The sequence below is a fragment of the Carex rostrata genome, chromosome 5, assembly GCF_964058835.1.
Source record: "Carex rostrata chromosome 5, lpCarRost1.2, whole genome shotgun sequence".
Classification (NCBI taxonomy): Eukaryota; Viridiplantae; Streptophyta; class Magnoliopsida; order Poales; family Cyperaceae; genus Carex; species Carex rostrata.
The window spans coordinates 754,443-768,991 of NC_135922.1; the positions used below are offsets into that span (position 1 = coordinate 754,443).

At 35.9% G+C, this 14,549-nt stretch overlaps 1 protein-coding gene across 2 annotated transcripts; it reads right to left on the bottom strand.

The window, feature by feature from the left end:
* Positions 1-5,155: 5,155 nt before the first annotated feature.
* Positions 5,156-8,657, bottom strand: LOC144554092 (S-adenosylmethionine synthase 4). 2 transcript variants are annotated; one of them, XM_078302326.1, is made up of 5 exons: positions 8,502-8,657; positions 7,568-7,721; positions 6,812-7,207; positions 5,865-6,266; positions 5,156-5,781 (listed from the first exon to the last, which is right to left on the bottom strand). In XM_078302326.1, the coding sequence occupies exons 2-5, from the start codon at positions 7,691-7,693 to the stop codon at positions 5,506-5,508; spliced, it is 1,200 nt and encodes a 399-aa protein (XP_078158452.1). In that variant the 5' UTR covers positions 7,694-7,721; positions 8,502-8,657; the 3' UTR covers positions 5,156-5,505. The 2 variants fall into 2 exon arrangements, with proteins under 2 accessions (XP_078158452.1, XP_078158451.1); XM_078302325.1 differs by lacking the exon at positions 8,502-8,657 and adding an exon at positions 8,303-8,337.
* Positions 8,658-14,549: the final 5,892 nt, after the last annotated feature.

A 14,549-nucleotide genomic window follows, 5' to 3' on the forward strand; every position in this document is an offset into this window, starting at 1 on the left:
TAATGTTTCATTCGGGGTCTGTCAAATACCATGTTCCTAAACATGTATCTATGTGATTAAAATGACATCTCGTGTCAGGTGGTTTGTAAAACTTAACCATCTTTTAATCCACATACTAACCTTATAGCGGTAATTAGTGTTCCTGCTAATTACCTTGGTTAGTGACCTTTTAAGATTAAGAGTATATATCATCTATATTATGGAGTTTCACAATTTCAGTCATGAACTCGAAATGATCCATAAATTCAATAATACTCAAGGCAACAAAATGATATTAATCATCCAATTCATGAACAAAGCTTTATGATAAATTATCGTATTATTGACTTCTAGATTATTACAAACTAACATATAGAGGGTACGATTTCAGTATTGGTTAGGGGCAATCTTGCTATGCGTTGTTCAGCCTTATTTCTGGAGCACTTAGTCTCTGAAAGAAAGGCCAATTCCGCCCCGGTGCTACGGAGATACCGCCGGATTATAGGAACTGTCGCAGGCCCTGCACTGCCGCGACAGCTCTATGATATTAGATTCATAAAAAACCCGGCGGCGATTGAGGCCTCGCCGCCCGAGCTCTTTTATTGAGAGAACTGTTTTCGCCATTTTCATCAGACAGAGAGAAGGAGGTATTAGACTGGAGAAGAAGAAGATCATTTATTGGGACCTGCATAGTGGGGCCACTTGGGTGGGGCTGGTGGATAAATTCGGTAAGAGATCTCTTAAGACCTGTATTTGATTCAGGTCCAGTTTGCCGATTTTCTGCGTCATTTGGTTTTGTCAAATTAATTGGTCTCGACTCTGTTGGGACCAATGCAAGACTAATTCTCCATGGGCCGAAAGTTGGGTTGAGAATATTTGTTAATTAAGGTTTGCCTCTGTTAACATCCATATTCTTGATTCTAGCCAATCTAATCTTGTCTGCACAAAAATTCATTTCGTGGCCCAACAGCCCACAAAAATTGCATATTCTTCCCAGCTTCTCATAAACCAGGTAGGCCTCAACTTTGCCTTGAATTGGGTGAGTAAAAAAAACTCGATCTTTTAATGGGTCAACTATAGAGACAGAGAGTTTGACCTTAAAGAATTGTCGTCCATTCAACGAGCTCCACACTGGATCCGATACCGGTTGCCCCACCTGGTCCGTGATGATTTTAGTGCCTTCTACCGTCAAGGTCTCTGCATGGCTATTGTGGAACTAGACCCAAAGTTCAGCTCTGGTTATTGGCATTTCCAGATCTGCAAAATTGTTGCAAGGGGCTACTACTACTACCAAATCATTTCTATAGAACCACGGGCCTTCATATTGCACCCTGTTCTTGTCATCCTTGTTGTGGAATTCAACCAGAAAGTTGCCCGTACCCTTTGGAGTAAAGATAGCTTCCGGACCCACATCCCATGTAATCCTCGTGAATTTCTCAAATTGAGTTGCGAACACCATTCTTTCCGAGCAAACTCGCACTGCAAGGCATTGTTCCTAATTTTTCCTAATTGACACTTCCTGGGGTAGGACTATTGCATTACTCTACCCTTCCCCTGCTTGCAAGCCCGCAAACCTGCGGATGAGTTCTTCATTAGCAACATCCATGTGCTTAAGTTGTGTTAGAAGAGATGAGAGGGACTGGGTGTGATTGATTTGGTGGTTAAGGTTGAGGAGAGTAACAGGATTGGGAGAGAAGTAAGTTATTTGTGGTTTGGGACCTAAAATGGATTTTAGTTGGTTTTGCGGCTGTCTAATTAGGGATTCCTTTTGCATGGGGTTTATAAAGATTGGTATATTTTTTGGGGTTTTGTGCGTTGTTGCTTTGCTCTGATAGGGTTGAGTCTGGCACGTGGTGTAATTGATCCTGGTGTCTTTAATTAGGATGGTGACATATGGCAATGCCTGTTTTGTTTTGTAGCTAATTTTGAATAAGGCGGGCTGGGCGTGATTGAATTTCCCCTCAGGTTTAGGTGTGACCATGCAGAAGGTCTCTTGGTGATGTGGGAGACTCTCCTAAGAGAGGATATCTTATAGCACATGGAAGGGTATAGGGTTTTTTTTGCATGAGGAATCCGGTCAAGGCAATGGAGTGACTACTATTCTGCTCTCTGAATTTTCAGGCTGCATATTCAGAGTCTGTCCTTTTAAAAACAAATTCTCCCCCTGGTCCTGGTCTATGCTGAGAAGGCGTGCTCCATGGAGGTTGGCGTAGGGTGTGCCACCCACCTCCATCAGTAGCCTCCCGCCGATTTCTTTGTAATGCTCTGGCCGCTTGATCTGCCCGGTTCAGGGTTTCTCTGTTTCTCTGGTCATCTTCCTGACTAGATGATTGGTTGTCACGTGGCCATCTCACATTGAATAGATTTCCTCCAGAGGTTGAGCCTCCACGCTCAACCAAAGACTGAGTACCTTGATAGGTCCAGCCTAGAACAGATACGGTACATCTTCTCCATCTATCATTATACAACAGAAGTGTAGTGGGCGGAATGCGAGTCAGGTCTAGGTAGGTAATGGATATTCTCAGGGAAAATCTGTCGTTACCAATGGAGTTTGCCTCATCTACATAGAGGGGTAAGGCAAAATCTGCCACCAGCAAATGGAAGTATTGAGGGTGCCACAGATTTAGTGGATAGTTTCGAACCTCCAGATTGACTTTAAATCCCGGCGGCGTATGGTTCCATCCCTCTTCATGGTCCCATCTCCATAGGTGTATATGATTAGAAACCGACCATTGGAGGAGTTCATTAAGCACTTGCTCCCTATTGAGAAACTCAGGCAGTAGCACAATGTACGCTTTAGTGGATATTGCCAAAATTGGGTATTCCCATAAATACCCGCCGTGTAGCTCCGCCAATTTGCACTGGATTAGAGCTGGGTTTCTGTTAGGTGTTGAGTATAGGAAGTAAGCCATGATGTAGTACTCTGCATCGTTTTCAAGGAGTGTGCTATGGTTTGTCTGCGGCATGTACACTTGGGCTTCTCCGGTGGGGTGGTCCCCCAAAGGGAAGGGTAGTTCCATTATTGGTCAAGGAGTTAGATCATAGGAGGAGAGGAGAGGAGATGAGGGGAGATCATAGGAGGAAGAGGGCAGAGGAGAGGGAGGAGAGGAGAGAAAAAGTATTTTGTTATGATTATTAGATAGATACATGGAATCTAGACTTTGTATTAGGAGCAGTTTACTATTATGTTAGTTAGTTACAGCTGCAAGCTTTCTGTTTGCGTTATGTAATGAAGTCTATATATAGACTATGACAAGAATGAGACACTTTTTGCGAGGATAAAAAAATGACTTTTTGCGACGGAGTACCGTCATTGTTTTGCTTTTTCTATTTGCGACGGTACTTTTCGCGACGGAGTACTATTATAAATGCGTTTTTTCCCTTGCGAAAAGTGTCTACTATGTACCCACTGTAACAGTTGAAGGTTAATGAAAGTATTCAATTCATTCCAAATCTTTACATCTTATACTTGTAGAGATATATAGTTGCATATCTATATATATATATATATAGAGAGAGAGAGAGAGAGAGGGGCTAATATCAAAATGTTTGCACCACGCCTCCCGTGCAACCAAATTATTTTCCAATTTTTAAAGTCCAAATGATCGATCCGAACCGTTAGATGTGTTCTCTATATTAAAATGTGCTTGGAGACTAAATTTTATATTTTTTGAAATATTTTTATTATTTATTAAGCCACTTTAAAAATCGCTGATCTAATGGTGGCTTAACCAAACAGTAAAATCAGAAGCTACCGTTTAATTAAAATGTGCTACAACGCCATCCACGAGATTAGAGATGTGATCGATCTCAATTTAATTAAAATTTTGTTTTTTTGGAATGGTATTAATAAATATTATAAGGTTGGTTCTTGGTTGAAGCTAGCACATGAGATCGATCACACCTCTAATCTCGTGGGTCGCGTTGTAGCACATTTTAATTAAATTGACAAAGAAATCTTAAATTAATATAATAATAATAAGATATTCGCAGCTAACATCTCTCTCTCTGTCTCTCTCTAACGCGTGCTTCACATGGTGGGAGGCACGCTTTTAATTTAATTTTCTATCAACCGTACCGTGTTTAAACATTATCTTCTATTACAAATTTCTAATTTCTAGTTGTAGTCAGATATATGTAGCCATGTACAGGTGTTTTTTTTTTTTTTCTTTAAGCTGTTGCAAGGGTGTTCAAACGGTCATTGAAGCTGAACCATTCAAACTAAAATGGCCAACCGTTTAAACCGAATTAAATTTCAATTTGTTCAGTTCAGCCGAATAAGAGAGATTCAATTTCCACAAGTCAAAATTCAATACATATACCAATATATTAATAATTTCATAAAAATAAATTTCAAGATAATATTACATGCATTACTCAATTCCATACAAAATATGGAGATTTCTAAAATATAAAAATCAAAATGGAAGGAAAGAAGCAATAATTGAATCAAACAAAATATAAATCATGCATATTTGAACCATTATATATAATTCGGTAGATTCAATTTAGTCACTTTGAAAAGTCAAAATCCAACTGATTCACTTAAACTGAACCATTTAAACCGAACAACCAATTCATTTAAGCTATATTTTTTTAATTAAATTGAAAATCAAACAAACCGAACCATTTAAATAGCCATAGTGAGACGAAAACGTCTACTCCTTGGAGAAAAAAAATGTTTCCTCTTCTTCCGTTTTGGTCTAGTTTGTTACAGGGATATTGTTCATACAGAGTATAATAGTTTATTTGTTCATACCCCGATAACAATAATATATGTATTTTTAGTTGCCCCCTATAATTTTGTTGATAAGAGTAGAAGATGATGTGTAATTATAATAATGAAGAAAGCACAAATGAACAAACAAATACATTTGGTTAACACTTTAACAGAGGAGAGGTACATAATACATGCATATAAGGCCCAGGCCCATAAAAACATTTTTAGTCCTAACTTATTTTTGGGTTAATTTATTCGTTCCATAATTATATTTAATATTTATAGTCCACTCACTATTAAATAAAGCCATCTAGTGATTGAATAAAACCAATTTTACATTTTATTTTTTTTACACTATATACTTACTGCAGTGCACAGTGCCTTTTGGATGCTAATTTTCTGGCTATATAAGTTCTGCAACCATGGAACAAGTAATTAATTTTAGCGAACAACACGTTCTATGAAATCAACAAGGTAAGGTATTCATTAATTGCTCTTTAATTTGAGGCCCAAAAATTAAATCAAATTCTGCACTAGAGTGTAGAGTGTGTAGCAGATTGTAATCCAACAAAACAGCAAACTAACAGGCACTCAAGCTCAACAGACACCCAGTTTCAGTTTTTAATTGCTGCTACTGATGACAGACAAAAAAGCAAAGACAGAAACATTAATATCCACTAATATCATATCATATCATATCATATCATATCATATCATATCATATCATATCGTGTGTATTATGTTTTTATATTAAGCAGAGGCTGAGGCTGAGGCTGAGGCTGAGCTGATGAGAGCATGACATGAAATCAGGCTGATGCAGAGGAGGGCTTGTCCCACTTGAGGGGCTTAACAACCTCCCAGGTGAAATCAGCTTCGTCACGCCCAAAGTGGCCGTAGGCAGCAGTCTTCAGGTAGCGGCTGTTGCCACCCCTCTTTAGATCAAGGTTGATGATGATCATCCCCGGCCTGAAGTCAAAATTCTCCTTCACTATCTTCAATATCTCCTTGTCTGCTATTTTCCCTGTTCCATACGTGTCCACAAATACTGACAGCGGCTCTGGCACACCGATCGCATATGACACCTGCCACCCAACCAACCAGCAATAAGAATACATAACAGCCCAGCCCGGCCAGGCCCAGCCCAAATATAATATAGAAAGTTTACCTGGACAATGCAGCGGCGAGCCAGACCGCTGGCGACAATGCTCTTGGCAGCCTGCCTGGCAATGTAAGCTCCGCTACGGTCCACCTTAGTTGGGTCCTTGCCAGAGAAGGCACCACCTCCATGGGCCCCCCATCCACCATATGTGTCGATGATGATTTTGCGACCAGTGAGACCAGCATCACCATGGGGACCCCCAATTACGAAGCGGCCTGAGGGGTTGAGGTGGAAGATGGTCTTCTCATCAAGGTACTGCTCCGGGATGACAGGCTTGATGACATGCTCCTTCAGGTCAGCTGCAATCTCATCGTTAGTCACTGTCTCATCATGCTGAGTCGAGATCAGTACTGTGTGCACACGTACTGGCACCATCGCTCCCTGCTCGTTGCGGTACTCCACAGTCACCTGTCAATCCCAGCACTTAATAATTTCATATACAATTATGTTTTGTTTGGTTAAAGACAATGAAGAATTGTAAGATGAATATATCACAAACGGAAAAAAATAAATTATCAAATATTATTGTCCCAAATTATATGTCATTTGACCATTGTTTTCAAAATTGCAAGTATTGCATGAATTGCACATGCCAAATAAATATCATGTATTAAATAATTTCGACACAATTATACATGTTCCCAGATAATTTACCAAGCTAAGTACAGAAGCTACAGAGACATGCCTGATGGGCACATATAATTAATTTATAATATAATCACACGCACATGTTACCTCGGTTCATAAATATTATAAAAATCTTTGGATAGAGTTACTTATACAAGTAAAATATATCATTTAAGGTAATACCAAAAGATGATAAGGTCCTTTCTTGAGTATAGCAACAGTACAGTACATAATAAAGTAAGGTATGTATACTTTACAGTAACATATTTTTCTTTGAAATTTGCACAAACAGAAAGAAAGAAAGAAAGGAGGGGAGAGGAAAATACCTGGGTCTTGCCATCAGGTCTGAGCCAGGGACAGGTGCTGTTCTTCCTGACCTCAGTCAGACGGGCGCCAAGCTTGGTAGCAAGCACATGGCTGAGCGGCATCAGCTCAGGTGTCTCATCAGTGGCATAGCCAAACATGTGGCCCTGGTCTCCAGCACCAATCTCCTCAGGGCGCTTGGTGAAGTGGCCGTGCACTCCCTGAGCAATGTCGGGGGACTGTTGCTCAATGTTGACCAGCACTTTGCAATGATCTGCATCCAGGCCCACGTCGTCAGACACAAACCCTATCCCACGGCAGGTGTCACGCACTATCTTCTCATAGTCAACCTCAGCCTTGGTTGTGATCTCACCAAACACCATCACCATGTTTGTCTTTGTGCAAGTTTCACATGCCACCTGTACATACATTTTGTTTGCATGTTTAACCTTTTATATTCCCTTGCAAAGGATTTCTTCAGTGGCATGCACCAGAATGAAAGTTACCATTTTATAATTATTTAAGGCCTTTCTTTTGTAATAACTCAGTATTAATATGGTTGTTCTGGCACCGCAGAGTGTTAGCTTAATCTGTGAGTTAACTCAAATCTACGAGAAAGTTGCTCAGTAAACATATGCAATCAGCAATCACTGGACAAGCTCAAATAATGCACAAAGGAAAGCAAAATGAAAGACAAACAAAAAATTAGACAGGCATGGTGCAGGTACAGTAACTGTGATTGGAGGTAGTAGCATAATAGGGAACAAAGAGAATGGTACCTTGCTGTCAGGATCGCCAGCTAGGCAAGCATCAAGAACTGCATCAGAAATCTGGTCGCACAGTTTGTCTGGGTGACCCTCGTTCACGGATTCCGAGGTGAAAAGGAAAGTGTCTACCTCTGCCATTTCTCTCTTTTTCTTCTTCTTACTTGACCTGTTCACATTCACACAAGTTTTGCAACCAGATGTCAGCACCTTAATTTACTCGAACAAATAATCCTATGAACTTGTGAGTTTGTATGCTTTTGTGATCTTATGATTTTTTGTGAAGAACACTCATTTCCTTGATGTAACAGCACTTAATGTCATTCAGTTATAGTGAAAGCATAAACAATGGCACAAGGAATCTGAAAAGTAGATATGACAAGGAAAAAGAGCATCATCTAAGATTAGTTGAATATTGTGGGAATAATATCCAAGATAATATACCGTTACCGTCAGAGAAGAATAATCAATTGATGCTCAGAAAAGGACAAGTGGAGACCTAAAATGGACGAAAAGTGTGTAGGATAGGAGCATTATATGTTATATATATATATATATATATATATATATATATATATATATATATTCAGCATTGGATTAAAGAATTGAGTAAAATTTTGTTAAAAGCAGTTGTAGTAGGAGATAAATCAAATCAATAGATCCAAAGCATGTGCATATGTAAATAATTGAAATATCGTGAGATAATTAAGGTGAAGAAGCAAAGGGCAAAGAATTGTTATGTAGAATTACACAGATCTGAATATTTGCATTCATCTTCACCTTCACTCGGACCGACCTCGCGTGGTTTATTCTAAAAGTAACTTATCTAAAGAGGAAATGGAAATGGAATCCCTTCCTAAGAAAAGAGAAAGAGAAAGAGAAAGAGAAAGAAAAAGAGAAAGGGGATAAATTAAATATGTGAGCATATATATAATTAATATACACTTACTCGGCTGAGATGAGATGGAATCTGAGATTGAGAAACGGAACCCTAGAAGGAGGAGGAGAGAGTGAGGAGAGGAGAACACTATTATGGACTATGACTGAGCACCGCCCGCCTCTTTCTTTATTCTTATTCTTCTTCTTCTTCTTCTGGGTCTGTCCTCTGTCTTATGTTTTTATAGGAGGAGAAGAAGATAGCGGAGCGGGCTCAGGCCCTGTTCATTATACAATACCATTCCCTCGGATTAATGGGCCGGTTGGTTACTGGTGGTGGTAGGTCGATCGATCTACGCTCTTGGATCGGGTTCGGTGGCCGATAGCGACCCGCACCGCACCGCACGCATCTCTACATTACTTGACTGACTTGACTGACTCCAGCTCCATCACTGACGGGGCCTTTGCCCATTCATTGGACCGTATTTGTGTAATTGTGTGTGTGTGGGTCGCGTAAAATATCGTAGATGCAGTGGGTGGTGGACTGGAAACACAGTGGCCTGTGGCCCACCTACCTACCTCTTAACTTCAAGTAAAATAAAATTAAAAAAAAAATAAAAAATGGTAGTACTATACTAGTGACTAGTCTAGTGGCAATGGGTGGTGGATCTGGTTGTTTACCAACCGCACCGCGCTGGACCCACATCGACAGTGAGGTCCCTCCCAGAGACCGGAGCCAGTCAAACTCTATATATGGCATGTGGGTCCCACATTTCAGTCTCTTTTTCTCCTTTAGGCGTGTCTACGTAGCGTCTCTAGTCTAATGTGTAAACAAAACAATTAATATATATATAAATAATTAAATAAACAATATCAGGATTCAGTAGCAAGCTCAACCTCCTCGATGAACCAGCACCAGCACCAGCACCAGCACCAGCACCATCGATGAAATCATTCTAATTAAGTGTTCAAATACATTGTATATATATATTAAATTGGATGCGCAAAATTAATATCAACGGGTAATTAATTAACCTACACATTTTTCACCAAATTTCAACATTAAAGTTCTATAAGATCCGACTGCTTTATTTAAATGCATCAAATTGCACATGAAATCTTTTTTTTTTCCTTTCCTACGAATAATATTTGCGACAAGAAATTTTACAAATTGCTCTACTTCTATTCAAATTTTCAAACAAGGTATCCATCCTCTAAAATAATTAACAAAATACCCTTACAGGATCCTCATTTCTCCCTCTCCCCCTCCCTCCTATTTACTCTCATAAAATTTTAGCACTTCCTCTCTCATTGGATTTTAATGAGCGCATAATAGACAACAAATATTTTGTAGACATGCAACAAATTTTCAATTAGATAATTAATATATATTATATCAAATATATGTTTTTCAATTAGACAACAACCAATGCCAATCAAGATAAAAATATATAAATTGCAAATCATAAATTACTATACCAACAAAATAAAAGAGTACAAAAATTGTAAATTATAAATTTAACGGTTTTTGTAACCTTCTATGCTCAATATTGTATAAGCTTTTCAAAATTCCTACAATAAAAACAAATATTTAAAACGTAATAAAATAAAGTGAACAACTTTAAATTACAAAAAAAGTTACTGAGTAGCAGTTAATAAACTTTATTCCCGAATAATCACATATTAGATTAAGGATAGTGTTAAACATACTTTACTTTTCAACAGAAGATAATGTCTCAAGTTGTGACACCTACATATCATATAATTTTTGTTAGAAAAATAATTAATATTTGATACACATACAATGACAAAATACATGTTACCTCTAGTTTTGTGAAGCTGCGGACATCTTTTTTTATAATAGCCAGGCTCGCTATAATGTGAGCATTTACGCTTTGCATCAGTGTTTTCTCTCACATCCATTGAATTTCGTATGCGAGTTGACTTATGACGACCTTTTTTATTCCTAAGTGTAGGAGGGAGCACAGTTGGTCCTTCGGTGCTCGGCCAAAATCTCTTGTATGGTACATGATGAAACTGAACCGAGCATGCATTTCAATACATCTCAATAAAAATATCAATCATGGCAAAGTATATGAAAATCTGTTTAGTGCCATTGATCACCACAACAAGCCAACATATGACTACAAGAAAGATCGGTAAGTCAAAATGCTTGACATACACATTTTGATGATCTTCCATTTATTTTAACCTGGTATTTTGAGGTTCCAGTGTTAACCACAAATTCACATGGACCAAATTGAATACGTCATCTATCGCAATATCATTTTCTAACAAACTTGTGAAATAACCAAGCAAATCATTATCCATAATCCTTTAGATGAACAAAATAAGTCTAATTAAAAATGTGAAGAACAATATTATATAATAATCATTAAATAAGTCTAAATGAAAATCACGTACTGGAACTTTGAATCAAGTACATCAATTTTTAACTTTGAAAATCACGTACGTACTGGTACTTGTATTTTATTTTTATGTATCATTTCGTTTGAAAAATAAGTCATTGAAAATCTTTTTTCACTTCAAGGTTTATAGATATATTATCATTGTTAATTAGATTTCACGGAAAATGAAATTTTTTTGCCAAAATAATTGAAAATATATCCAACGAAAATATTTGATTAACAATGAAATTAGAGCAGCACATCATATATCAAACGGTTCAGATTTGAAATATGTATGGCCCTTCGATCTTTCAATATTCTATCGGCTTGATGGATGGGCAAATAAATATAAAATTTCATCAAACTTCGTTGCAGGAAAATAAATTCAATGCTCTTTAATTTTAATGGTTCCGATCGACCAACAGACGACGTGTTTACGTGCGCCTTCATTGACTCACAGGGCCATACACACTTCACATTGGATCGAAACTCAGACACAATCAAACTTCATAATTTCTATGTTGGTTTTGTTTAATGGTTTTCCTTGATCATTTCAAAATAATTTTGGAATCATTTTATTTAAGATCAACCGTCGATCGCTCGCTTGAAAATGAACGGTCCAATTTTTTTTTTTTAATTTGAAGGTGCATATAATGACAAAAGTTTATAAAAATGACATGTATAAGGATTATTTGACCATATAAGATGTAAGGAAAATAAAAATATTTTTCATATGTATTATTGTACATGTATTAGGTGATTTATAAGTATTAAGCTTTCAGACCGTTTGATAAGTGAAGAACGGTCCTGATGGTTTCATTTAATAGGTTGTGGTCCTGATGGTTTCATTTAATAAGCTTTCAGAGTCTCCTTATTTTCTTAAAACCTAATGTTATGATCATTATTGTATTGTCAACAACAATGAAAATCTCAAATTTGAGAATTTATTTAGCAAGTTATGTATGTGTATATGTATATGTCGAACAATTTTGAACAAGTATTTGAATTAATAAGAAAAACAACCTGAATGAAGGTCAATTTAAGGTAATTGATTTAGTATAATTTAGTTTGTTTTAATACAATTAGTATAATTTAGTTTATTTGAGTATAATTTGGTATAATTAGTATAATTTAGTTTATTTTAATATATTTTAGTATAATTAGTATAATTTAGTATAATGTATTATGATTTAGTATAATTAGCATAATTTAGTATATTTTAGTATAATATAAGAATAATTAGCATAATTTAGTATAATTTAATATAATGGATTGAGCTGTCCCGCAAAAATTATGCTAAATTATACGACATTATAGTAAATTATGCTAATTACACTAAAATAACTAAATTATGCTAATTATGCTAATTATGCTAATTATACTAAATTATGATACATTATACTAAATTATACTAATTATACTAAAAAAATTAAATTATGCTAAATTATACTACATTGTACTAAATTATGCTAATTACACTAAAATAACTAAATTATACTAAATTATGTTAAATTATATGAATGTTAATTATACTATTTTATACTGAAATAAATGATGCGCGATTTATATTTTTATGTTGGATATTAAAAAAAGGAAAAGTCAATATTTTAGTTCATATTAAACAAAATTTATATGTCTCCGGAACACATACTGTATTGTAATAATATGTTGAGATTTTAAGACTTTGTTGTGTTGTATTGTATCATACTGTATTAAAAATGAACACAACTGATTTATTAACACGGCACAACTAAAAGTATCCTATCCGTGTTGTGTTTTATACTTACCAATTTCATGAAATTTTAGACACTTCACTGACACGTCTTGACACGCTGTATTTTTGTCGTGCCATGTTATACCATGTTCTTAGACATGCATGTCAGCTAATTTCGAGATTCTAGTTTCAAAGTATCTTAAGCATAGCTAATTTCGAGGTTCTAGTTTCAAAGTAATAGATTGTGCAATTTTTTATTTAACAATAGATTGTAAGAGTTTGCAATGGCAATTCTCTGCATCCTTGTACAGGCTTGAAATATCTAAGGTAGACCTGCAAAACAAAACAAAGGAAATATTTCTTCCAGGTGCCTTTACTACCTGCATTCACTTATTTTGATATAGATCATATCTAACGGTTTTATTTTGATGTTTAAGTTTTAAACTTTTAGTTATTTAAGTTTTTAAAAATAAAGGCACGATGGAGGCATTTGAACCCTCCTCATATATGTATTATATATGTATATATAATATGAGGAGAGATCAAGTTACACTAATTTTTGAGTTACAACAAGTTACTATAACAATTTTCTACATTTTCAAAGTTCAAATCGTGCCTATTTAAGCATGTATACCTGCATTTACTACCTGCATTCACTTATTTAAGCATGTCATAGACATACGGTGTTACAAAAGTATCCTATCCGTGTTGCAAGTGAACACTGCTGAGCAAGAGAAGAAGAAAAAAACTCAGCGAATCTGGAGTCTAAAGTATGAAGTTATCCTTCTTCGAGCCTTGTCTGACTACCAGCTTAAAAATGGTAAACTCCGTCCTAGTAAGGATCACACAACTTTTCTCTCCACTATAAGTGCCTCCATCAGCCCTGGTATAACTGTTAAACAACTTCAAAACAAGATAAGGACAGTGAGGTTCAATTACCATCAGAATAAGAAAAATGGGTCTGATGTAAAATTCTCAACGCCTCATGATAAGGTTGTCTTTCATATTTGTTCTAAGATATATGGAAATGGCAACAATGCATCGAAAGAAGGGAAGAAAGAGATGTCTTATTTTTTCCTTAAAGGATTGATCAAGGACAAATGGTTTTCTACTATTGAGGAAGTGGTTGAATTGATTGGAGAGTCGAAGGCACTTGATTTAGAGGCAAGGGCTAAGATGCTGCGGAAGGATGCAATTAAGTTGCGTGTAAGGGAGACGAATCTGATTAATGATATAGATCACATCTAACGGTTTTATTTTGATGTTTAAGTTTTAAACTTTTAGTTATTTAAGTTTTTAAAAATAAAGGCACGATGGAGGCATACGGTGTTATAGATCACATCCATAGAGAAAATAATATAGATCACATCTAACGGTTTTATTTTGATGTTTAAGTTTTAAACTTTTAGTTATTTAAGTTTTTAAAAATAAAGGCACGATGGAGGCATTTGAACCCTCCTCATATATGTATTATATATGTATATATAATATGAGGAGAGATCAAGTTACACCAATTTTTGAGTTACAACAAGTTACTACAATAATTTTCTACATTTTCAAAGTCCAAATCGTCGATCCAAACCATTCAACATGATCTCCACAATAAAATGTGATTGGAGACCAAATTTTCTATTTTTTGGAATTTTTTTTACTATTTATTAAGATGAGTACAAAATTCAATAGTATGAATTTGACTAGTTTTTGTACCCATCTTAATAAATAGTAAAAAAATTTCAAAAAATGTAAAATTTGGTCTCCAATCACATTTTATTGTGGAGATCATGTTGAATGATTTGGATCGACGATTTGGACTTTGAAAATGTAGAAAATTATTGTTGTAACTTGTTGTAACTCAAAAATTGTTGTAACTTGATTATTTTTTTGGACTAAAAAATTCACACTTTAATTTTACATGATTATTTTTTTAGAGTACTAAGTTTGTTTCTAAGTTCATTAATAGAATTCCTAAATTTTATCAGTAAACAATCCAATAAGTTTT

Coding starts and splice junctions, on each gene's coding strand:
- LOC144554092 (XM_078302325.1), bottom strand. CDS start 8,322: ATGCAAATATTCAGATCTGT. Junction 7,722..8,302: donor ATGCAAATATTCAGATCTGT/GTAATTCTACAT, acceptor GAATGTGAACAG/GTCAAGTAAGAAGAAGAAAA. Junction 7,208..7,567: donor CTGGCGATCCTGACAGCAAG/GTACCATTCTCT, acceptor ATGTATGTACAG/GTGGCATGTGAAACTTGCAC.